General features: G+C 38.8%; 1 protein-coding gene across 1 annotated transcript; it reads right to left on the reverse strand.

Annotated features, from left to right (window-relative positions):
- Positions 1-1,840: 1,840 nt before the first annotated feature.
- Positions 1,841-26,070, reverse strand: lmo1 (LIM domain only 1). Its single transcript, XM_017405028.2, has 4 exons — positions 25,909-26,070; positions 12,357-12,570; positions 3,633-3,758; positions 1,841-2,366 (listed from the first exon to the last, which is right to left on the reverse strand). Exons 1-4 carry the CDS (start codon positions 25,928-25,930, stop codon positions 2,261-2,263), a joined length of 468 nt encoding a protein of 155 aa, XP_017260517.1. The 5' UTR covers positions 25,931-26,070; the 3' UTR covers positions 1,841-2,260.
- Positions 26,071-26,109: the final 39 nt, after the last annotated feature.

Here is a 26,109-nt window from a genome sequence, read left to right on the forward strand (position 1 = left end):
CAGTTAATTTGCAGAATAGAAGGCTGAGGCTCAAGAGTTAGAGCTGTCAATTGCTAATCAGGTGATTTGAGGTTTGATATCCAACATCCTAAGTTCACATGTAAAAGTGGATGATGGAGTATGTGGTATGAATCCATCCTTAATTTATAGATTTTCAAAAAAAAATACAATATAAAGGTTTGAATGAGTCAACATGGCTTTACAAAGCTTTAAGCATATCATAAGTCTAGAAAAAGTGGTCTAAATGCAGGACATTTAGCCATATTTGTGACAGTTGTCTCTGCTTTTTCCCTCGTTGGGATTGTGCAAATGCGTTTGAGGCCCTGAGCGGCAACAGTTTTTAGCACATCTAAGCTTTAAGCATTGATTTTATGTTTAAGCTCTGTATTACACATACAGTACACTGGAAAAAGAAAAGATTCCTCAGTCTTTATGGAATATACGTGCAGACTGGTAACAGAATGTTCCAAAGAAAAAATAATTTCGAAGAGCACCTATCCAGATTTGTGTGATGAATATTATGTGATTAAGCAGGAACATGACAAGAAACTAAGATTTTTGTTTTTCTTTTGTACAAATGCTACTACAACACAACAAACATTCTAGTTAGATTTTCACTTTTTTCTTCAATAACTGTTTTATCTGACTTTTTCTTTTTTTTACCTTAGTGAATATTACTGCCAAGTATGAAGTGGTCTGAATGACAGGTTCTTATGTTTAAGTTTAGTTGTTAACCCCTTTCACAAAACCCTTTTGTAGTATAGTTACTGATCACACAGAGCGAATGTTATCACATCACACCCTTCAGCCATAATGCCATCCTTTCCTTACACATACCAATGGTTTCAGTTCTGTGACTACCTTGCTCGGTGGCTCAGAAGAGTAACAACGACGAGTCGACTTCAGCTGTTCATGGTCCTGACATACATCCCACCAACACTGGTTAAAGGCATCTCAGATCTGACTTGAAAGTGTTTTGTGGGAGGAGTTGTCTGCTGATAGTCTGTCATTGCTCCTGATAGCCCATCGGTGCAAATAAAATGGTAACTATGTTTTTTTTTTTTTGCCTTCATTTTAATCATATGAAATGTTTTAGTGGACATCTATGAATTTTAGCTGCAGAAAATAATCTGAGTTAAACCCTATGAGAGCTCACTGCATTGGTGTTTCTAAAAGTATCATCCTAACAATATCTTACTTTTTTCAGATCAGAGGTTAATTTATTCAAGTAGATATAATGCACCAACTCACTGAAGTGGATTATCACTTGACGGATAAGATAATTATTTGACAGTACATTGGTTCCTGGTGTGATTATCAGAAATAACCTCATCAGACAAACAGACACTGTCATGCATCTCTATTAACAAAGTCTTCTGGGAAAAGTACTTTTAAATACAGCCCCGTGTTTCTGTCGCTGAGTTTCAGTGAGCTCAAACTCAATGAGCATTTATTTTCTCTCTAATTTATTTGCTGTTGCATTTCATTTCCAGGCCAATTTACCCTGATAATCAGATGGCAATTAGTGAAGCATGACTCACTGAGAGCAGCTCATGCTTATCTCACTTCCATGACACCTGCATGTTCACAACAACACAGTTTGGAGAATCATTATTTTATTCCAAATAAAATTTGACTGAGTTCATTTTAAACAGCACTTCCAATTCCATCAGACACCTTGTGAAAAGTAATAAAACTTGTTTCATCATGATTTAAACAGAATTTTAAATATAATGTCTTAAAAGCCTTTTATCAGATTGTATTTCTTTGATATTTGTATATCAATACAAATTCTCAACAACTTTGGCTCCAGTAAGAGGGGAAAAATAAACTCACTATGAACATTTAAGAATCTTTAATTCACACTAGTAATAAAATTGCATTACATTTCATAAAATAAATGTTCCAGTTTATATATACAGAGAAAACAGACTGTACATACCCTCCAGTGAACCATTTCTAAAAGAAAGAAAGAAAAACAAAAGAAACAAATTTCACAAAACATACAAGCAATACAGTGCTCAGCTTAGCAGGCACAACTGTACATCAAAATTTGTAACTGCTCAGTGTTTGGGGAGGTGGGGTGTGTGTGGAAGGGGCAAAAAGTTGAACATTTACAATAGAGTCCTTAGGGACTGATAAAGGGGTCTTAAAAAGTATTGCAGGCAAGCAGACGGACGCTTGTCTTGATCCAAGTGCAGCAGAACATCCATCTTGTGTGTAACGTGTAGAGCCGATTGTTGCTGCCTTGAGGTTCCAACTATTGAACCTGTGTCTCAAAGCTCCCGTTCAGCTGGCCCTCCTCATAGTCCATTTGACACAAAATCATGTTGTTTTTTAGGAAAAACTTGTCCCCCACACAAAACCTGTTGGAAGACAAAACAAAAGACTGTTGTAATGAACACAAAAACGGCAACTGCCAGCATCCTAACAAAGGGCTGCATGTTAGTGTGTGTGGCTCAAGCAGTGCAGGTTCAGTTTGATTATCCACCTTTGGTTTGAGACACTTTTCATCCCGCACATCAGGACTTGCAGTCTGTCAGATTCACAGCCTGTTTCGAAGCCTTCAAATGAAATGAGATTAAAAGCCCATCCCATTTGAAAGCAAACAAATGTGAGCGCTGGCGCAGGTCAACTCTCTTTGGTCAACTGGATGGGAGTCTCCAAGAAAACTCTGCCACGGGGTTAGCTTTTCAGATGCCAGTTTGGTTGCAGTTTTCAGAATCATTTTTCCTCTAAAGTCTAAAGTCAATTGAAGAGGGGGAAATAACACAGAGCAGCCTGTCCGACTGATGTTCCCCTCTATGCTGCTGTTTGTTTGTGTGACTCTCTGGCTACAGCTCCGTAATGTGACTGAAAGCGAGTGACGATAAAAACATAGCTGAAAATAGCTTGGCTTCAGTAATACGCCAGGCTGGTAACACGGTAAATAAAGCTGGTAACAGTCACAGCCATGGCAATACTGTGCCAGATGAGGCCTGGCTTTGTGTCTGCCAGCTGAGTCGAGAGGCTGCAGTCATAATTCCCTTACAGCAGGTGTTCACTATGGTAACTGAATCTGGCCTGCAGAAGGTTAATGGGCTTGTGCTGTGTGGAGGAACAGGGTCACAGAACCCCTGACAAGCATGCAAAGGACTCTGTGACTGGTGTCATTACTGACAATATATTAATGGGAAAAAGCAATATTTGGGTATGTCATATTCTATGTACATCATACCAGTTCCATAACCTTTTCCCTTTGGAGACACCATGTTACCCCTGTGCTGATCTTTTTTTTCTCCCCCTTTATGCTGCAAGACACTTCTGGAGAACTTCACTTCTGCAGCTTTTGTACCTCACACATAAGAACAAGAGCTAATTTTACATCCTGCTGGCTTTAAAGATTTACAAATCTAGCCACAAACAAAGACAGTCTGCTGGCACAACGTCATAGTGGAAATAATTAGCAGGGTTTTACAAATGTAGAACAGCACAACGAGACAACCAAGTTTACAAGCTGTGGTCTGCTATAATGTAATTAAACAGAAAATTTCATTTGCAGACAAAAACACCTTCTAATATTTAAGCTATTAGGCTCCATTCATGTTTTTTTAAATGCAGTCTTGTCCTGCAGTTATGATCCTCATTCTTACCTCTGGTTACAAAGCTGACAGGCAAAACAGTCCAAATGGTAAACATTATCTCTGGCTCTCATCACCATTTCAAAGGCTGGGATCAGTTTACTGCAGGCTGCACAGTTCCCTGTTGTACCAAAGAGCCTGAATGACAGAGAGAGAAGACCGAAAGATTAGACCACCTTTTGTTCTTTTACATTTGTGTCATAAGAAACCAACAAAAATTTAGAGAAATAGTAAACAAAAATCTAAACACAAGACTTAGTGAAAGATGCAGGACGAAAAATAAAACCTTCTACTTTTGTTTTTTATTGCCTTTTTTATTGTCCCTGTGTGTGCGTGTGTGTGTTCATTTGTCTGTAGCATTAGCAAAAAAATCTCAAAAATCGGTGGACTGATTTTAATGAAACTCTGAGAAATTAATTACTAGATGTACATCTACAACTGATTAACTCTTGTAGTCCACTTCGTTCAAGATGGCTGCCATAACTAGATGACAATAGAAAACACAGAAATGTCCATCACTCAGCCAAGTTTACAGATATTGAGCTAAAATTTGGTGTGGTAGTAGATACAACTCATCCTCAGCACATTCTCCGAGTTCTAACAGAGCTTGTAAATTCTCACAATATCACATGGGATTGTGCAAAACATCATCTTCAAGGTTTGACCAAAATGGCTGTAACTCTGTTCTGTTTTAGCATAAGATGATTTCAGTTTAAAACTCTGGTTGCGAGTGATATGTATTCCTTCAATGAATATTATGAGGCTTACAACCATAGATCTTTATAATTGACTTATGATCTAAATAAAATTATCACACGGTTTAAATGTCCTTATAAGAATTTTCCCACAAAAACAGGTCTGACGTAAATCATTTGAACAGTTGAAAGTTTCTGTCTGAAACACCTAGATATGATTTATAGGTAGCCATTAATTCAAAATGATTTCTGCTACAAGTGTTCAGGCTCAAATCCATTCTCTCTGCCTCCATCTTTCCTTTCCATGCAGAGAAAAACCTTAGGTAGAAACGACAGCTGTAGCGCTGAAGAGTAAACTGAATGTTTTAGTGTGAACAGAATCAAATCTCACTGCAGACTGTTTAGGTTTATTAGATAGGAGGCAAATGATACTGGTCATAAACACGAAAAAGAGGCACTGGGTAATATTTCTTCTTCCCTCAAAGCAAAGGAACCTCAAATGCATCTCCCTGTAAGATTTACATTTTCATTTTCCACGCGCCTGCCCCTATGTTTAAATTGGAGATTTTGGAGCACAGATAGATTTATATATTCTGCAGCAGGAGAAGGACCGTTTCACAGCTTTGCCAGGGAGGATAAGACAACAGCAGATTGTCATTCCAGTTGTATGTTTAACACTTTTCCCCAAACTTGTAGAGCTGAGACAGACGAGCCTGAGTGTTGATACTCTGCCTAGTTTTTGCTTGTCCCATTCAGTTACTTTCACCTTGTTAGGGAAAATGTATATCCAGCAGCTCTGCTCCTAATTAGGGGCCACTGCCCCAGAGGAGCAGCAGAGACAGAAACAGAGAGAGAAAGGTTGTTATGTTCCATCAGAAGGATTCACAGGGTGTTAAACTGAGACATTGTTACAATTGGTTAGTGCTTCAGTAAAAATAAAAACCTCAATGTTCTCATACAGTAGGCATCTGCCACCCACAGGGTGCTCTGTAACACGAAGAATGTGTTTTTCTTCAGAGATACACAAAGTCTTTCGCTTAGTCAGACATCTAAAAAGAATTCGCAGCATTCAGTATTGATCCAAAAACATATCAAACACTAGTGCTACACGGATTGGCCTTGCTATCATTATATTTCAGCATTTGTAAGAGACAAGTATGTGCAAAAAACACACACACATTTTAAAAAACTATTGAGTTTTCTGCTAAAAGGAAGGTTTATTTTCTCTTTTGTTTCTTAATATTTATAAATAAAATCACACTACAAGTTTTTTTTTGTTTGGTTTTTTTTACACAACTCTGTTTCATCCTCCAGCCCACTCACCACTGAAAAAAAGTTATCCTTTTTTGTTTGTGGAAACTCATCCAGCAATGAGTAAAAGCAGAAGCCTTGTGAGTTAACAAACAAATGCACTGTTTAAAGTTGTTAGAGAGGCTATTGTGTATCTCAAGAACTTGGATAAGTATATCAAATAAGGATATTTAATAACTTGACATAAAAAATGGACAGCATTTGTCTGCTAATTCCAAGGCCTCATGAAGCAAGAAAAGAACATGTTTATAGCAAAAGGATGATACTTGCTATAAAAATGAAACAAAATGTGTCTCTTTGAGAATTAAAATCTATTTGACTTTAAAATTACTTTTACGGTGATGTTCAAAACAGCGACCAAAAGCAAAATCTAGCAAAAGACCACACAATGACTTGTAAGAAAGTAATTTCTGAGAGAAGCTGAAATGTCTTGAAGCAAGCTCCTAGTGACTGTTAGTGGTGTTCCACTTTATTCCACTTCCTTATTGACTTAATGTTTCTAATACTATTGACTCTAGCGGAATCGGCATTTCCTTTTAGTGTCCTTTGAGACAGAATTGTTTTTATTATTAAAAACTATGACTAAAAATGTTAAGCATCAAGATGGAGTGGTGGAAATTAAAAACAAAAATGCGTTAAAAGGTTATGTAACTTTTTATTTTGCAGTGATTCCAGTCTAAATGCATAACAAAGCTGGAAGTCATCTCACAAGTTGGACACAAGAGATCCAGCAGATCTGCACTGGTTTGTGATGTCCTAGCTGATCCTACACGTGTTCAACTAGGGGAAGATCGGGGACTCTGGCAGGCCATGGTCCCATGAAGACCTTGGGTCTAATATTAGGCTACTGTGACATCTGTACACCCCACATGGAGGTACACTGAACATGACCCACAATGAGGCTCCTATCAAACCCTGGAAAAGCTGTCAAAATGTGTCTACAAGGCACTCTGTGTCCGTTGATCTTTAATCACGGTTTTACCCAACTGTCAATTGCTCTGGCAACTGGCTGATAACACTATATCTACACCTGGGATGCCAACACTTATGCCATCTAGGGCACATTCTAAATGGCCCCCCTCCTTGCAAACTGAGTTATTCACCCAGACATCACTAGTCTGCATGTGGACCAAATTACTTCCAAACTGGAATCTTGCTTTGGGGTGCCTAATGTTTTTGCCAGTAATTATAATGTAATCACTAATGATGCTAAAATATTTTTTAGCATATTATTTATTTTATTGCCCCTCAACTTCTGAATGATGCTGCGATTATATGTATAAAACGTTCTCTTTGTTTTTTAGGAGCTTTAAGGGATGACATTCCCTCTAGAGACTTTACTGTGCTGAGTTGGGTCACCCATGGTGATGTCCTTTTCTCTCTTTAGAGTAGAAAAGGCCACAGAAGAACCTACAGAGTGCTGGTCACCTATACAGACTGTTATTCACACACTTAAAACACCTTGACGGATTATTCTAACCCATCTCTATCACATCCCGTGGAGCTGCAGACATGGTGCACACTTCGTACATTCAGCTTGTGAACACACCTGGGTAAGTCCAGGTTGCTGCTGATGCTAATTCTACCTTCAGAGAAAGCAGCAGGTCACGTTTTGGCTAGTTATTAACTTGCAGCTACATATATCATTCAAAACACTGAGTATAGTCTCATTGTAAGAGTTAAAGGACCTCAACGTTTCCAACCTTGAAGTTGCAGAACCTGGTTTACCCATATTTTTTCAAAATCCACATCCCCAGATTAATGATGTTGAGGAACCAGAAGTATTCTGCATAAAGATTTGAAAGGTACTGTAAGTTCTCTGTGCAGATTTTTAAGTAACCTGATTGTAACTCCAGCACTGTGCAATGGTTTTTAAAATAAATCTTGTTGTTTCTTCATTGTCTTTGAAGCACATAGTTATTAATGTCTTTCGTGCAAACCTGATTGCTTTCTGATTTAAAATTGCAGGCATAAATCTGTCACAAAGTTTCAAAGGTAATGTAAGAAAGTGTCCTGGATATAGTTGTGTCCCACTTATTCTTCAGCCAACAGCTGATGTATCTGAGTTCTGTACAGTATGTGGCATGACATATTTTTAAACTTCAACATACTTTGTTAAAATTAATTCTAAATTTATGATTTGATCCTGTTTGAGTAATTTATTATCATGTATATACAAATTGGGAAATATTGCATTTTAAATCCACATGCGACATAATTATCTTTTAATTATCTCTCTCACACAGAGACACATATGTTCTATTCTCCCTACACAAACCATTGATGTACTAAACTTACACATACTTTCACAGTCTTGACAAGGAAATATAAACTGAAAATATAAGCAAAGATTGTCTGATTTGTACTGTTACACAAATCATTATAATACACTTGATAAGCTTCATTCTCTAAGCAACAGCCTTTTAAAATAAGACAGACTGCTAGCTGCTTTTGAAAATGAATTATTTTCATGAAAAATATCATTTTGGAGGTCTGAACTTGACTATTTGTAAAATAAAATTGCATGACTTCCTTTCCTGTGTTTAAAGGACAAAGTAACAAAGTTTCAGCTTGTGTTTTCTTTCATCCACTTCTCATTGCTGCACATATTACAGATGTAACATATTTTTCTATATTCTTTCTCATTGAGATTATAATTTTGCTGTCTCTGATTAAAGGATTTGACACTTTGCTGTTGCAACTTAGATTTAATTCAATGTACACATTTTGATCTGTAAACAATACATTTTCTTTTAAAACTTTTGCTCTAGTTTTTTCACTTTTATTGGCTTGTTTTGAAGCATGGAAATAAAATAATTTCTTACAGCAACATGAATTATATGGCAGAATGTCTTTCTGCCTGATCCATGCTTCACAAGAACAACTGTACTCATTAGAAGAGTTATTATTTAGTAGCTAAATATGTAACGGTGTGTGCTGATGTAGATATAGTGATCAGAGTTAGACAGCAGCACCATACGGAAGCTCTCCTTCGTCTGTTATTGTCTTATTACTCTGGGTCTTCAGAGAAAAGAGGCCCTTCTCTTAGTCCTTTCAACTTGCTGCTTTGCTAACTTCAAACCCTTAAAGCTCCTGCAGTGTGTCTGCTGCCTCTCTGTATTGCTTCCCTCAGTTTGGACTGTGGCTCTTGAAGTTTTCTACCTGTTCTCTGTGCTCTTTGAGACATCCCTGTGCCTCTGAAGGTTTTTTTTTTCAGATTTCATAGGAGGGAAAGCTGGTAATGCATGCATCGCATGTTCTGACCTTCCCCAACCATTGTGTCATTTTTAAAGTGTAAACCTTCCTCTTCTGATCTGTCTTATCTTAAAAAAGAGCAACTGTTTTACTTCCTAAAGGAGTGAGAAAAGGACACATTTGAAAAACATTCTCACCCCTATCATCTCTCCCCTACTATTTGATTGGTTGGTGAGTAGCTTATAATGTTCTTTATCTTGAGCACGTTTTCTTCTTACAGTTAATTATACTCCATTTTGATAAGTTGATGACTATTATGTCATTTCTAGCACAAATGAAAGACAGGACATGAAAGGAATTATATCAGTCTTCAAGTCCTGATTATCACATGATAACTATATTGGTCCAGGACATGAGGGCCTAATTAATTTGTTACTCTGATGAAAGATTTTGCCTAAAAAAGAAAAAAAACTCTTAGAAAGTGAGTGTTGTGTAGGTTGGAACTGAACTTTCTTCTTGGTGTTTGCTTAGGAAGAGCAGGAAGGAACACTAGCAGAGGTGTGTGCAGATATTTCTGTTGAGTGTGCGTGTGTGTGTTGTAAAGAAAGATCCAGGCAAAAACTGAGTGAATTCAAGCTGCTAATGCCACTGAAGGACAATCACAGATGGAGCTCCTATAAAAATTAATGTGAGCATGGCAGGGTTCCAAAGCCTGGGAAATGTGTGTTTGATCCATTGCTTGTATTTAATGAAGTGCAGGAGGCTAATTCAGTGCACAGATTCAACTTCATTACTGCAGGTGAGGGCAGACTTTGTCTTACACTCAAAAAAGAGGGAATGGAAATACAACTGGAGCCAGTTGGACACTGCATCACCTACTTTCAAATGCTTTGGTCTCTCGAACTGCCTCTTCTCTCTATACGCAAGGCAAGGTTTTTAATTTGCTCCATAATAGAATTCATCTCAAGCATCTCAGCCATTAAGTGTTCTGCATTTGTCGCAGGCTGAAGAGCAGCCGAGTTGGATGGATTTCATTAGACAATCTGGGGCAGCAGAGGCGCACAGGAAGCTCTTTCCCTCTCCTCTTTTCATGTTATTCTTGTTTTAGTGTTCCTAACTCTTGATTTCATATGTCACTCTCCTTTTTTCAACCCCTGCCTGACCTCTACATCTTACCGGTCTAATGTGCAAGAAAGCTTTTCCTTCTCCCTTCACTATGCCAGTTAGGCACTTACAGCTTCAGGGTTGGGGTTGCTGTCCTTTCAGCTGATGTATTTTACTAAGTGAAACTAAGAGCTTCATCATTTTTGCCTTCTCTTGGTCATTTTCCCATTTATTATAACCTCATCTTTGCCATCTGCCCCTTCTGGGGGCAACATCAGGTCTTAGTGGACCTCTCACTGCATCTTAAAAGCATTAACTGTGGGTGGGGACTGATGGATGGTAATGGCCTATCTCAACGTAACGTCCCTGAGCGCCTCTCAAGTGGGCTGCGAGCTCCTTCCAGGTCAGAGGAAGAGCTAAGATGAAAGTAAAATGTTACTGAAAACCATGGGTAAGACAGGAAAAAAAAGTTAATGTATTACCTCAGATAAAAACTGAGGCCTTTATTTAATTAACTACACAGGATGCCAGCCCTTTATAAGAGGCAGGCTTTTAATTCTCATTCTCATTTTTAGCTTGATTTGTCATGTTATTCCAGGCCTTAAATTGGTCTGAGGTGCACATAAACCCTTGTTTCTGTTTCCTCATATGTGTACCAAGTCAACTGGAAGTGCATTCATTTAAACTGGGAAAACGGTAAATTGTTAATAAGAAAACGGGTCCTTCCATTGTTTTTTCTTTTTTCAAAATTTGCCTAAAGGACATCTGAAAATGTTTAAATTTTAATGATGGATTTCTAAGAGCGACTGCTTTGCGTGGATGAATAAAGTTACAACTAGCCTAATATCACAGACTCCCTGGAGTCTATCAAATTAAAATCCCTTCTGAATGTAATTGGATAAAACCCCTTCTGTTCCTAACAGGGCTTTTTTTCTTCTAAAAAATGTCTTTATACAAGATGGAGCAGGAGATCAGGCTCATCTGAAGTGGTTCACAATGAATTAGTCACTGTTGTGGAATAATATGTCACAGTTACAAACTACATTGTTTTCTTTTAGAATAAAACATATACATTATCTTTGATTTTCCTCTTGTTGTCTTGTTTCCTCCCAGCTTTTATTGAAATACCAACTTTTTTTTGCTTTAGAAAAATACTGTAGCTCATTAGGGTTCTTGTTATGCTGGATTTTAAGTATAATTTAAAATTGTTTCCTAAAGCCTTTCAAACTAAAACATTCAGCTAATCTGAAGCTAACAAGGGGGTAGCAGGTCAAAGGTAACAGTGAGACAGTTGAGAGGCAAGCAGACACAAAATAAAAGGACACACTGAAAGGGGGTGAGGCAGGGACAATGCTGGAAAAGGAGTTTTGGAAGAGAGGAGAAGGGGGTGGAGGGTGGGAGGGCACAGGGCACCGGCATCCCTAAGTCGGCCTCAGGGGGATTCCCTCTCAGATAAATGGTGGGGAATGTGACCTAACGCCCAGGAAATGGTCATGTTTAATTTAACAAGCAGATGGCAGGGGCATATGATGAGTATGTGTGCATGTGTGTGTGCATGTGTGTGTCTGTTTGGGGGTGTTAGTGGTAAAGCAACAAGCCTGCCTGGAGGATTGTCACAGTCTACAGCTCTTCTAATATTGAGAGGTTTCATGACAGAGGTCTTGGTTTTCATGTAAACAGGGAACAAGCATGACAAAAAAATCAACAACAGAGTCAGAATGTCTTTTTGAACAGTCTTGCTGTCCCATCAGTGATAAATCTAAAAAAATTAAAGAAACCACTCAAAATAAACCAAGAGCAATATATCCCACTAGTTTTTTAAATATTTACTTATTTGACAAAAAAATGTTTGAAATAAGTTCATTTAAAAAAATAATATTATAGACACTAAGGCAAGCTAAGAACACTAAGACTGTGTGATGTAAAATAATGTACATCAGTTTGGTGTTATTTGTAATTAGTATGAAGTATTATATCAGTTAAAAGAAAAAACAAATGTGCTTTGCTTTTCTATATCCAATTTTGGCAATTGTTCTCTATAGATACAAAATAAAATAGAAACTACAATTATTAGATCTAATGGGACCTCGTAACTTAAATTAATGCTATAAATTTTACATTAAAAATTGCTAAAAATACTTTTTACGGTTTAGCGTGAACATTTGTGTGTTTTATTTTTTTCTGCACGTGATCAAAGTTCCACAAACAATGTGTTACCTTCTGCAATTTGCAGGCAGTGAAAGATAACAGACTCATTTTGGGTTCTGTCATGATGTTGTTACAACATTGACAAGTCGTTGCATGATTTACATAGATACAGGAGATTACAAGAGATTAAAAGAAAACACCTTTCAAGTCACACAGCTTTTGTAAAGGCATGGCGTTTTGTGTTTGTTGTGAATGGAGGAAAATGAGCGCGTGTCTTTCTTGCCTTAGGTAGTCCCTGCGACAGAGGATGAGGTTGGCTTTCGTGTACAGGGTGGAGCCCACCTCCCCCAGGCGGCAGTCGCAGCAGGCACATTTGAGACAGTCCTCATGCCAGTATTTGTCCAGGGCCTTGAGCAGGTAGCGGTCTTTAATCTTGCGATTGCAGCCAGCGCACCCCTTCTGTTTCCCTTTGGGCTGGACAGAGAGCATCGGCACACCTGTAGTGATAAGGAGACAAACAGCCACGCGTGATTTACGGCCCGGGAACACGAGTGACTTTTCATGTTCTCTTTTTGATAAGCTGGTTGCTTCTCGGGGCGTCTAAGCTTGGCCTCGCACACGGCCACGGCACACTGCCTACCTGCTTCATATGCATTAAAGAAAACACTCTTCCATGTAGATAGGCACCCAGGTCACATTGGACTACACCGCCTTGACTTACTTGTTCAACTAAGAACATGCTGTGTTACAAAAGTTACATGATCACTGGCTAGGGGCTTCAAAGGAAGGGCTATGTCTCATGAATTTCTGAGAATATAAGACACAATGTGTATTTAGCTTACTGTGGTATTTACAACAAGCTGTGTAGCATGTTACTTACCTACCATTTCATCAAAACCCATTTCACTCAACTGTCCAGAGCTGTAAAAGCTCCTCATGGGCTTTGTTTGGTATAGATTAACATTAACCTTTTAAAAAGCCTCTGACCACAAAAACGTTGCTGCCAGACCCCAGTGAGATATGTTATGGCCTAAGTGCCTTTTAGCATACACTCACTCTGTGTGTGTTTCATAAAGGGACACACAAACACAAGTGCGCACAAACCTCAAACACACACACAATGCTCCCCACTCTGTGAGCATTACAGCCTTTCCTCCTTTTACACTTATCTGTACTCATGTGTCTGCAATGAGCGAGCCTAAGTTACCAAACTCGCAAATTGCCCTGCTGTCACGCAGGTCCCCTTTAAGTGCGCCTTTTAGCCTCCTAAAGGACAAATAAAGTCCATTTAATAACTGCACTAAACACTAATAGTCTATGTGTGGCTGACATTTGTGTTTGGACTAAAAGCCCCCCTCAGGCCACTGCTGGTACGGAGGCAGGGGTGCGTAGCTCCCCTCTGTAGCACTAACAGGTCTGCCACAGCTGAAAGCACAAGACAACAGCTCTTAAGACACTCTCTCACACACTGAGCTATTGATCCGTCTAAAAGAACACACAGTGGACGCCACTTGCAACTCTACTTTCCAAACACATTTGTCTCTCTCCTAAGAAAAAAATAAAAGAAAGGAAAAAATGGGCTGGACATCTGTTCCGCAGGGGGTTAGGCCAACATTTTGTATGTCTGAGTGGGTGTAAAGACCTATTTGACACATTATACAAAGTTTTATATAAAAACTCACTGATTTATTATCACGAGCAGTTCAGATAAAAGTTTTTTATTTCCATCTCTTTGGCAGGAAAGTATGCAGAGCAGCGACGGCGTATTGTGTAGTTAGACCTGCTATTTGGCTTTGCTTTGCTGCGCGATAAAAAAACAACCTCAGCGGGTAAGAAGGGACTGCTTCAGTCTGTGCTGTTTTTCTCAGCTAAGTTTATTGAGTTTGCTCTCCCAGAAAAATCTTACACCACATTTCAGAAGAAGTTGTTTCAGAATAGAAAATCCTTTTTTCTCTCCCCCTTTCAACTGTGCGACATGTCCACATACACGAAGAAGGAATTATTGTATCCAGATCTGCCCTGGAAATTCCACCCATCCTTGCATCAATATTGCTATGAGTATGATATAATTAGCATTCCCCTTTTAAATTAGATGTGAAAGAAATAGGAAAGCTTGTTATTCAAATTTATGGCTCTAGTTTGTATGTCAGTGTAAGTGCTCCAGTGGTGTTGAGCAGTCTTATTTCTTTATCAGAAGTAGAAAGGAGAGGCTAATTGGTCCAGTGCTAGTGATGGGAGCCATCAATTAGTGTTCTGCATGCCCTCCAGCTCCCTCATCTCTCTCCCTCCTCAAAACAGACCCCTTGAAGCTGCCGCATTAGGATCACAAAACCTGCTATAAATACTAATGTTCAGTGTAAATGAAGCTAAAAAGCTTCAAATTCAAGCCACACTGACTAAGGGCGGACTCCTCTACCTGTACTGTATTTCATGCCTTGTTAGGGGAGCTCTCTGCAGGTATGCCAGCAGCGCTCGCCTGACAGGCTTCTACAGAACTAAAAACAGTCTTAATGAGGGGAGAGCTTGTGTGTGTATGTGTACATGTGTGATTCAGAGCTTGTGTTAAGCAGTAAAAAAAAAGTTGCTGCAATTCCCTGAAGGATCACAAAAATCTTTAATTTGCCTTTTATGACACCTAATTAGTTATTCTACTCAAAATCTTTGCTTTAAATAAGAGAACTAATTATACAAAAAGGTCGTTCCTCCACCTCCTGAGAACTACTCCTAATTGGCTGAGACCACCACCCACCACACACTCAAACATATTGTGTGTCTTTTACATCACATTTGAAAAGGACAAAGCTTAACCTATCCTGGAGTTACTGTATGCTGCTTATGGCCACTGCTGGATGTTTAAAACTCTGCACAGCGTCATTAATGCGACACCATAGTTTGTGTCTAATAGGTCTCAGGTTCTATGTTTGCAGTTAATCTGACATTTGTTTCTACGTATGCTGGTCCTTTGGTCCTAAATGTTGTAGAGCTGTCTAAGTTTCCATATTCAACTGACACCTCTTTCCTGAAGCCATTGCTGAGACAACCATAAGTCTGATGTCTTCTACCAAAGCTTCTTCTGGAAAACAGTAGTACCTAAAACCTTCCAAACAACAAACAAACAAACAAACAAAAATCCCAGCTGTGACAAAAAGAAAGTGATTGTGTAAAGTAAATGTCTTTTCAATTCTCCTTAATGCCACGAGACATTTTCCTGCACCTGTCACCACTCTGCAAAACAGTGAAGTAGAACAGAACCTCCAATTCTTGGCACCTTCCAGAAAGAAAAGCAGCATTATGAAAGGAAGCAGCAGACTAGGAGGCAGCCTCCACTTAATCCATTCCATTTAACAGATACAAGTGCCGCTGACCTTCCGATGTCATTTGATGTCACCAAAAGCATGCCTCTCCACATCACAATTCATTCTTCCAACAAGGGATGCATTTTACCCCTCAAAGTGGAAAGACAGCACTTGTCCTGCCAAATATCCGTCCTGAGGGGGGAATTTAATTTGCCATTAGTACTGTGTGTAAAGCCCTGTCATCTCTCTCGCTCTCTTTCTTTGAGATTACATCTTTAAAGAATATGTACAGTTAGTTTTTACTCAGCCCAAGCGCTCTGTCGGAGCATGTATTTTCATTATAGATAGCATCCGATTTCTGTTACCCTATTTACGCTTCCATTTTTACAGCTATCAAAACAACCAAATCTGTCCACTAACCTTTTTCTTATATATATTGAAGTTTTTAAGAGAAAATACGCTGCTGCATAGAGCACTCATGGAAAAGTCTGGAAACAGAAAAATACAGTTACTACATAAACACGGCAAAACTAAAAGAACTCATAACCTCTATTTACTTTCATTGTGAAAAAGATTTGGTTCCTGTTTTTTTTTTTAAAAGCATTTGAATAGCATGTTGTATTGAGTCAAGTAAAAACAGATTTCTTATCAATCCATTTGACAGGTTTTCAATTTAACATAAACTACAGTATTACGCCAAATAATCACATCACGACTTTTTTGCTACTTTTTGCTTCTTTAATTTGTGCTAAGTTGAAGTGACAAATGTTGAAGGTTTTCAGAAACCAAGCAATTATTAAGGTAAAAATTTGACTGATGGTGGTTTTCAATGGCCAGTTCTGATATTTAGAAATGAGGGCAACCAATGGCCCATTTATAAAGCTGATTTGTTTGTTTTTGGCATGTAAATTTACCAGTTTATTAGTCACAAACATTTCAATTTATTGGAATTAAAACAAACACTTATTGTCTGTCAGTGATTTAGATATGGAGACTAATACAAACTTGTTGAGGCTTGAATGTTATTCCAAATGTAAAGAAGTCCATACTTCTTCAGTAAAAGTAACATTTCCCTTTAAACCAACTAAATATATAAAGCAATGAAAGACAAAAAAGAGCTTACCATTCCCCTGATAATGACAGTTTTTTTCCAAGCTAGTATAATATTCTGTTGTGCTGGAAAAAAAAAAAACAGCCCTGCTGTGAAAGGCACCTTTGTTACAGAAAGTAAATTGACAGAAGGGCGCAGTGTCGAGTGTAACGGCACTGTTCGGTACACAAATGTACCTGTCTTTTAATAATCTTAGTATGTTCAGATCACATCAATGCTATTTATTTAAAACTGACTTAACCAATAGATGAACCAATCAGTGATCCCAAAGTAAAATAGATGCTATATTTTTTTTTTGTGATAAACTATTCCCTTTTTTTTGAAAATTCTGATTAAACTAACTTTGTTATCCATTGATTAGCACACAGCTCCCATGTTACCAGTGGAACAGCTGCTCTTACAGGCAGTCAACCTTTCATGGCAGAAGAAACAGTTGCATCTGCTTCGGTGTTTCATTAAATGCCTTTTGATCAATTAAAAGCACTGACGCCATGTTGTGATGCCGACTTAGCTGGTTCACAGGGAGGTAAAGGATCTTGATGAAAATTGCTTAGCCTTCCTGACTCATGGGGAGGGCGGTGGGCTTTTTAAGGAGTTGGAGGCTGGTCCCTGGGTGGGCCTTTCTCTCAGGGGCCCCTATAATTCCAGCTCCCAGCTGCACTGAATAAGAATGTGTTAGCTACCAGTGTAGTGAATACACAGAATGAGATAAGTTGGGAAATTAAGCATCACATTATCAAACAAATGCACCTGGAACAAGTGCACCTGTCATCATTTTCATCAGTATCATCCATAGCAGTGTTTCAAAATACATCAGCCAGATTTTTTACGACCTACAGTCAACCTATAAAATACATCTGTGCATACTATATTATATTGTACTATATATACAAAACATACACTGATGAATAGAATGGAGGAAAATTTATTGTGTTTATTTCAAATTCAAACAACTATAATAGTCTGCCGTGTGTTTATAGCCTTCAGGTGCTGATTTACTCAAGTCTTTTGTGTTTCAGCCACAACTCTAAATGCTGTGGCCATGGCAATCCCAAATATAATTTGTCCCCGGGCCAAAGTGTCTGCCACTAAGGTTAATAGAGATCTGATGCAGATGTCTTGCTTTTGTGTGCAGAAATCAGCCCACTTGAATCTAAAGACATGTTTTTCTGTCACCAAGACAAAATACAAGACATCTGGTAATAATATCAGCTGGAATACACATGTCAGCTGAAAGCAGCCTGATGAGCATATTCTCAATGATAAACAAAGACCACCGATTCATTTTCCTGTCGTTAGGTGGAGCATATGGAAAGAAGAGAAAAAAAGATATGCATGAGCACAAACACTCTTAGAAAATGACATGTGCACACACTCTTCCTCTCAAATTAGGTAGGTTTTTTTTTTTGTTTTTTTTTTTTACAAGACCCAAGTCAATATTACATTTCAAGCTGGCTGTGTGTTTCTCTTTATAATTTGCTCTAAGAGCCTTCTGTATTACTGTATGGCATGCTGCTTTTCCAGATGGTTGTGTATGAATGCTGGGGTCTGTGAGGTGATTTCTGAGACTGTATGCCTGCTATGATTATGACATAATTAACACCCACAGTAAGTGGGAGAGAGAGCAGACAGAACGGGTGCAGGGGACTGTTCATTAACAAGATGCACTCACTCAAACTTTGCAGCTTGCTGTGGCTAATAAGCCTCGCTGAAACGAAGCCCAGTCGTCCCTTGCATTGACCCTGGCACTGGCCGGGATAAGGGAGGGTTTTGTCTCCTGGAATAATTGCTCTTTTCACATGTTACAAGTGTCCTGACCCCCACGGTCGGCAACCACTTTCCCTACCATAATTACTCCTGATCCGCTCCAAATGAGTCAGCCGCATTAGGGCTGCAATAACACTGGCCCAGCTTCAAGCGCAGCACGGGGAGTCTCAGCAGAGCAACCTAGAACAGGGCTGCCTTTTCTCCCAGCCCGCGGTCATTTCCATCACGTCAGAGGTGCATTTCTTACACTTGAAGTCAGCACGAAGGCCCCGGGTCCCTTTCTGAGCCTAACAGAAGGCATTGTTAGCGTTTGGTGCACACTACTCACTGTGGTTTGGCTCCAGACTCCATCCCAATTAACGGGAAACTTCATTAGGGTGTGTGTTTTTTTCCACACTTTTCAGCCCCCTATTATTTTTAATTTATTCACATGGGGTTAATTAAAAGAAATGTATCACAGAGATATGCAACAGCTTTCTAATTAAATTCATTGCTCCTGCTTCTTTTTTTTTTAAGACGGAAACTGGCAGAGTTTCCAAATTATTACAGAAGGAGACATGTTCCAACACTTGGTTGCTCAGTAGTAGGTTGAGGTGGGAGCTCTGCAAGGTAAGCTGTCAACAGCATAAATGGAGTTAGAAGGAGTGAGATGAGAAGAAAATTAGGTAATGAGATGAATGAGGAGAAGGAGGAGGAGTCAGGACACAAAACATTTGTGATTTTTTCATGGAGTATTACCTCAAATGAACCCATGAGAGCTCTTACAGTGAAGAAGGAGGATCATCAGAGTACTTGTAGACCAGAAAGATTCATTCAATTATTTGTAAAGGTGCTGAGATACTTTTATTCATGTTGATGCCAGATATTTACATTTAGAAACCTGCAATTTTTGCCTTCTTTTATTCAGACTGAAGCCATCATTAATGGAAAAAGGTGAATAAAGTTTCATCTTTAGTCCTTGTGTAGTTAAGCTGCCATTTCCTGCAGTATGAATTAGTGGTCGACCAAAAGAAAACTAAAAAAAAAATTACTAATTTGTTCCAAAACTATATACTTGTAAGCTTTCATAGAAGAGGCCATTTTATCTGCCACCCCATGATTCCTATCAAAATAAAAGCCATTAGGCCTGTCACAGCCACTTTCCGCCATCAGGAACAAAATGCACCAACACTTTTTCACTCTACATTAAAAATGCATTTGGAGAGGAATAAATGTAGCCCTCTAAAGTTTGTCACTCATGAGGTCAGGAAGTGATGTACAAAAATCTTTCCCACTCCCCAGCAATTACCACACGCTTATTATTTCAAAGGATATGCCAGGAGACAGGTGTGCCATTCAGGGTTCTCGGCGTGTTGAAAATGGAGGGGAAGAAGGAACACCATACTGTGATGCACTGTGTGCGAGGTTCTTTAATCCTGAATAATGCAAATTCCCAATGGGGGGCAGTTATTTGGCAGCATGTCATTGAAGTTACTCCTACTCCCACACCTGATGGGGTAAATAATGAGGGTGGTTGGGCAGCTCCACACTTAGAGAAGAGAGGCCTTTATAAAGATTGTGAGTGATGTCATGTGGGATGGTAAACTCAGCTGTCTTAAAGCTCTCCAGAGAGAAATACTATTGATGGCATTCAGTGGGTCGTTATGAGTATGGCTTTAATGAATTCCTTTTTAACTTGTTTAAATTACCCCATAATATTAGAAATGACCCTACTTTTGTCCTGCAGGAGCAATTCTTGTTATTGGCTAAAATCAAATGGCCATTCAACCATGGAGTACTGGTCAAATAAAATGAAAAGTAGTGGGAATGGAAAGTGGGGACAAAGTCTATGAAACAAGCTTAAGATCATGTTAAGTTCACTGTAAATGTGAGTGGACGGCAGTAACCATTTATTTCTGAATCTTTGCAACAAATATACTTTAGCACTGATTAAATCATCAGCTTCAATGACCAGAACCTAATCTATTAGCCTTCAGGGACAAAGAACGACCCTCTTTAATCACAGGTTTTAATTAGCTATTTAAGATTTTATTTACTGAAGGTCATTGAATCAGTGGTTAGTTCTCAGCTCCTATTTACAAGAAAGCCCCCCAGGCTTTTCTAGTTATCAACCAGATAACTGTAATATCCAAAGAAGCTAAAAGCTATAAAAAAAAAGTTCAAAGGAAGCTTTTAATTTAGCTTTTTTATGATATAAAGAATTTAAAATGGACTTTTTCCAATTAGCAAAAAATAGTCAAATGAAGGTCAAACTGCAACTTGTATATAAGTTGTTTTTGAAGTGTAATTACTCTGAGGTAAAGGCGTTACGGAAGCCATATAACATCTGGGTGTGATAATAAATAAACATAATCAAAGTTCTACATTGGAGGCCAAAGTTAATCTGTTTGACAAACTGTCTTCAGAAATTTGAGTAAAGCAATGAGATGTGAGTTAGACACTTTAAGCCTCAATAGCAGCCCTGGAGGTGGTCAGCTCCTGACACACACACACACACACACACACATAAAATACAAAGTGTTACTACCCAGCCAACACTCCCACTCTGTGAGCCACTCACTCACACAGTCAGAAACAAATAAAAACCAAGGGGAGATCAAAAATTTTACAAATTCACTGGAGGCACAGACAGAACACAGCATAAGTGAACATAGCTGTTTCTGCAGATGTTGTTTTCAGTGTTAATCAAATTAGAAAAAAACTTGATTTACAGTGATGTTTGTGAAACCTTTCATCAGGATATTTTTATTTTTAATGAATATTGATGCACAAATAATTGAGATACATGACATGAAATTTTAAGACAATTTCATGTATTCTTATATACTTACTATAGTATACAAATTATATAAATTCATCATATTTTGAGAATAATCTAACCTTGGCAGAAGAGTCAAAAACAACAAGTGGCAGAGTAGATTTTGAGTAAAAATACAACGCGCTTGATGTTTTCTTCCTCCTACCTTAAAGCCAAAAAATTTAAAAAGCTATATATATTATACAAACAGATTAAGTTTAATATAAATCATTATAAACTTGAAATCTTGTCTGAAAACAGCTTGTTAGGCTCAATTAATAAGTTTTAACTACGCCTGGTCCACTTTTGCTGTGTCACTGTCTGAACTAGAAGCAGCAGAACTAGAAAGAATAGCTTAACTGTGGTTAAACTGCAGCGCTTATTTCAACATTTCTGCAACTTCTGTAATCACAACAGACAATATTAGGAATTTGCTGCAGTAGTTATGTTATAAACAGCTGATTATGTAAATATCATGTCAACTGTGGAACATTTCCATTGCTGCTTCTCAGACTTTTTCCCACTTAAAAAAGAAATATTAGTCCATATCTATCCCTAAATAAAAAACTCTCCACAGACACCATTTCAAATTCCATAAATATTACTTGGACTGTTTGCCCGCAATAATGTCGGTTTAACTAGTCAGATCTTGTTACCTTTTTAATAAATGACTGGCGCTGGTGTGAAAAATCCTGCACCAGTCAAGTCAATGCTTGAAAGAAATGCATATCACGGTATTATTTTTAGGAGTGATTACACAAGAGGTGCGGGTAAATCAGTTTCTTTATGACACATCAGTGAATACTTATTTGATTTAATATTTAGTTTATACATAGAGAGGATAGACATTGAATGTGTGTTAATTTGTTCCACTGAAATAAAGGACTCATGATTATAGTTAGACATCTGCTCATCAGATAATCACAGTAATTCTGCAACAGGTCATTTCTCTTTCTCATGTCTCGTTCCTTCTTTTTTGTAGCCTGTGATGACAGAAATAAATCTTTCTCGGGGGCACGAAGTAGCCTTAACAAAGCAGATCAGAACTCTTAGTCAGAACAGAGTATTCAGTAAATAACTGAACAGTGTGTACAAAAACTTATGGGATGATACAAGAAATGTGAACATGTGTATCTGTAGAAACAGCCTTTTTTCCCACTGCATTTGTGAAAACAGATTTCAGTGTAATGTTTAATTGATCATGTATTCTTGGATTAATTAGGTTTTACTTTGAACACATATAACTTGCCTCAGTAACTAAAATTTATATTACTTGTTTTAGAGTGAATAATAAAAAACTGTGGGTCAGATTTCGATATGACAGCAGGGATCATCTGCGCCCCATGATGTGTGTTGCAACCACACATCTTGTTACGGGGAACCTGTGGAAAAACATGGTGAGCGTGTGGCCTCTAGCAGTAATAAAAGGGATGCTCTTACAGCTCAAGAGCGCATAATTGAGTTTGTGCACCACACTGATGAGTGCAGCCATTTACATCGAAGGTAGGTGGGTGCGCGCACTAAAACGGGGTCTCTCATGTCTCAATTCGGTCCCTTTGAATTCCACTTAGATCATGAACATGATACAGATCTGCAGCGCTTGTAAATGTGAAAACGATCAGGGCTGATAGAGATCTTAGAGGTTTTAGTGGCAACAGACAAAATTGTCTCTGGTGAGAATTCTGCAACTGCAAGATCAAACTCAGATTAGATGAAATTAAACACTCACGGTTAAAAATTATATTAATGTGATTTTATGGTGCGTTTTTTCTTTAAAGTGTATATTTAGAGCAAGATGAATGGTGCGGAACGTTTAATTTGTATCAAAATGTAGTTACTGGTTCTGTTTCTTAGTGTGTATTTGAACAGAAATGGGAGATTTGCACGGGTCACGCCTGTTTGTGACTTGTGTTCATAGTTTAGCAGAAGCAATGCAGGTGCCACCAAAAAAGCTCAATAAAAAAAACCCAAATAAATAAAGATCCTGTTTTAAGAAACGCCACCCAAAGCAGTGTGTTTGCAATATTGTTCAAGGCCTAGAGCGCAAAAACGAGATGTAATTTCAGCATTTGAAATGGGCAAGTTTAATTTTGAAGTACGAGCAAACCAATAAGCTGAGAAAATGGCAAATACAAAAGAGCAAATTGCATTCCTTTGTAAAAGTGAAAAGACTTAAGGAACATCTAAAAGTAATCTCCAGCTGGAAATTAGAAATCAACCCTCAGAAACTGAATAACAGAAAAGAAATATTACTGTCCACTTTCTAAATCAATATAACACTGCTACAAGACAGTATTGCCATGGTAACACTGGTAAAGAATGAAGCAATTCTTATTATTTCAAAATAAATATCGGAGCCCGGAGCCCAAGTTTTATTACAGCAGCCGACAGATTGCCAGTCTGCATTCAGCTGAAGCATTGCTTTTCAATCACATGTGTTATGAAGGTACAAATTCCACTGGACAGGATGATAACGGGATCTTAAATTAACCAGCAAAGGTGGCCAGAAATGTATCACGGGATGGAGGTTTTTCCTTTTGCTCCGTTCTGTAAGGAGCAAACTGTAGTGATGTTTATATTCAGCAAAAATATGCCTTCAGCATGGATTCACTTTCTTCTGCTGTAGTTAAGAGAGAAAATGGCTGAGTTGCTTTTTCTTCCCCCCCTCTCAAATTAGACGCAAATTGGAACCTTGTATCACAGGGTGAGGTAAAATGTTGACACAGAATATTTTGGTACATGTGTTGCTATTCATTATCAACTATAACCTGCATATTAGGGAATTTTACAGAGCAAAGCATGTATTTCGTCGTAGTCCTCGGTGCTTTAGACGATAATGACCAAATCATCTTTTAAAAAAGGTGGTTAGTTTACAATTTGTATCTAACTTGTGGCGCAAAAGACATGCAAAATGTGTGCGTACACCCACATGTAAAGTAATGGATCCTCTAGCGCTGAAAAAAGTTTCAGGTTTGATTCAAAGAAGTTATGAAGAAAACGACAATTGACAGTAGTATTTTCGAAATGTTATGCTTAAGTGTGATACAGATTTTTTTATAGAAGCTCTGATAAGATGGAACAAAGGATAGTTTTTGTTTAAAGCTGTTGCAGCTCAAATTGCTGCAGACTTTTTAAAGAGAAGTCAGTGTTCAAAAACAGTCTGCTAAATGAGCGGCATCATTACACTATTGCCAACTTGGAACGCAGACTTTGAACACACCACCAGACCAACTGATGATCTGTTTTACAGACCACAAAGAGATTGAAATATGAACACTTTGGCTATCCGTGCAAACACATGCAGGTATATAAGGAAATCGATGAAGAAAAATAGAGTGATCGCACACCCGTGTGGCCACCCAAAACACAAACCCCACACCTTTCCCGCCTCGTCACATACACACACATCTGTTTGGGCACTTAGAGGATACATTAGACAAGAATTGACAAGCCTATAACTTTAGAGCCAATAAACGCTAAGAGGGCACCACAGTGAAAGAGAGCAAGCCAAGCTGCTCTGATGACAACTTGGCCAAAATGCTGGAGCTGTGGGGTTGGGGCCCAGCAAATAAAGGGTGAAGCTTTTAGGCAATGAGCAGCAGGTGATCTCAGCTTTTCTGCAAGTCCTAATGCTCCTAAAAGCCTCTCTCCCTGCTTCTGTAATTGGGCATCAGTAGTTAATGTAGTATTGACTGCATTACATGCTCCTGTGCATCCTTTCCCACTAATGCCATTTGCATCACCTTGTACATTTACCATATTGCTTAGCCAATAACTGTTAAAAGCAATCTGAATCATGAATCATATGGGGAACTTTTAGCAAGATAGACATCTAAAGAAGGCAATTTACAGTTGAGTTAATTTGAGTACATTAGCACAACATGGCTGAAGCCAGACAGACCAATTTATGTCTCTGCCGCAATCCTCTTATTGGTTTTTAGATGTGTAAGTGTAAGGATGAACCACTAAGACAAATGAAACATCAATTTCCAATCGTAAATAATGGGTTACAAATGCATCCATTACTTTTCATATGAAGAGAGAGACCTGAATAAACTTCAGGGAAATTTCCTGAGAAATAAAACGTGTTACATGGTGCATGGAGACTATCACTGTGTATGCCAGCAGGTGGTCTATATTCCCTCAAAATAAAGAAAACCATTACTTTCTTTCATACCATATAAAACCTTTGGTAAGCCTGTTGTAAATATGTGAGCAGACGTGAGCTTGATGAATGCAGTGCACATCTGAGCATCACTTTAATCCAAAATGGGACGTCATTAGAGGCGAGTTTGATTTAAATTAAAATTAATTAGATTGCCTCACCCATTAACCTAAATACATTGAAATAGATAAGTAATGCAAGCAGGCCTATTTTGATGGGAAGGGAGTGAACGTCGCAGCGGCGCTATCCATAATTTGCAATCAAGTTAAAAGCACTCCGCTGTCATCTCCCATCCCGTGCTGATGTCAAAGGGCTGCCTCGCCAACTTCACAGACGCAAAAAGCACTTAGAGGAGGGAAGAAGCAGAGAGGAGCACCGCAGTCTCCTCAAAACTCTGGCTTATTACACATCAGAACGCAGCACACAGATGTGGGGGGGAGAAATAAAAACACGCAACTCTTCCCGAACTGAACTGTGGGGCAGCGCGTTTTGGGGAGAACTTCATGGTGCAGAAAGCAGCCACAATATTCGTCTCCCCCCCACACACAAAAAACAAAACAAAAAAAAAACAACAGAAAAAAACCCACACGAACCCTGTCTGAAGGGAAACCGATGTGAGCGCAGGGTCCAGAGGTGACAGGGAGCACTTATAGGTGGGGAAATGTCAGTGTTTCCTCGGGTTGTTGCAGCTTTACTCACCCTCTTCCTTGTCCAACACCATCGTCCTGAGGAACGAGGAGTCCTTCCCCGGGCGGTCCGTCCTCGGCTCCAGCAGGGCTGCACGCTTCGCTCTGCTCACAGCTTCTCCTGGAAATGGCTTTGAAACGCGCGGCTGACTAGCCTGCACCTCGATGGACACCCCCCAACCCACCCCCCCCAAAAAAAAACCCCCCCCCCCCC

This window comes from Kryptolebias marmoratus, linkage group LG15 (genome assembly GCF_001649575.2).
Source record: "Kryptolebias marmoratus isolate JLee-2015 linkage group LG15, ASM164957v2, whole genome shotgun sequence".
Taxonomy (NCBI): Eukaryota; Metazoa; Chordata; class Actinopteri; order Cyprinodontiformes; family Rivulidae; genus Kryptolebias; species Kryptolebias marmoratus.

What these genes read in the sequence shown, in the direction of transcription:
- lmo1 (XM_017405028.2), bottom strand. Translation starts at nt 25,930, where the DNA reads ATGGTGTTGGACAAGGAAGAGG. An exon ending in GGTGTTGGACAAGGAAGAGG is followed by an intron (nt 12,571 to 25,908) that starts GTGAGTAAAGCT and finishes TTATCACTACAG; the next exon opens with GTGTGCCGATGCTCTCTGTC. An exon ending in TGTCAGCTTTGTAACCAGAG is followed by an intron (nt 2,367 to 3,632) that starts GTAAGAATGAGG and finishes GTCTTCCAACAG; the next exon opens with GTTTTGTGTGGGGGACAAGT.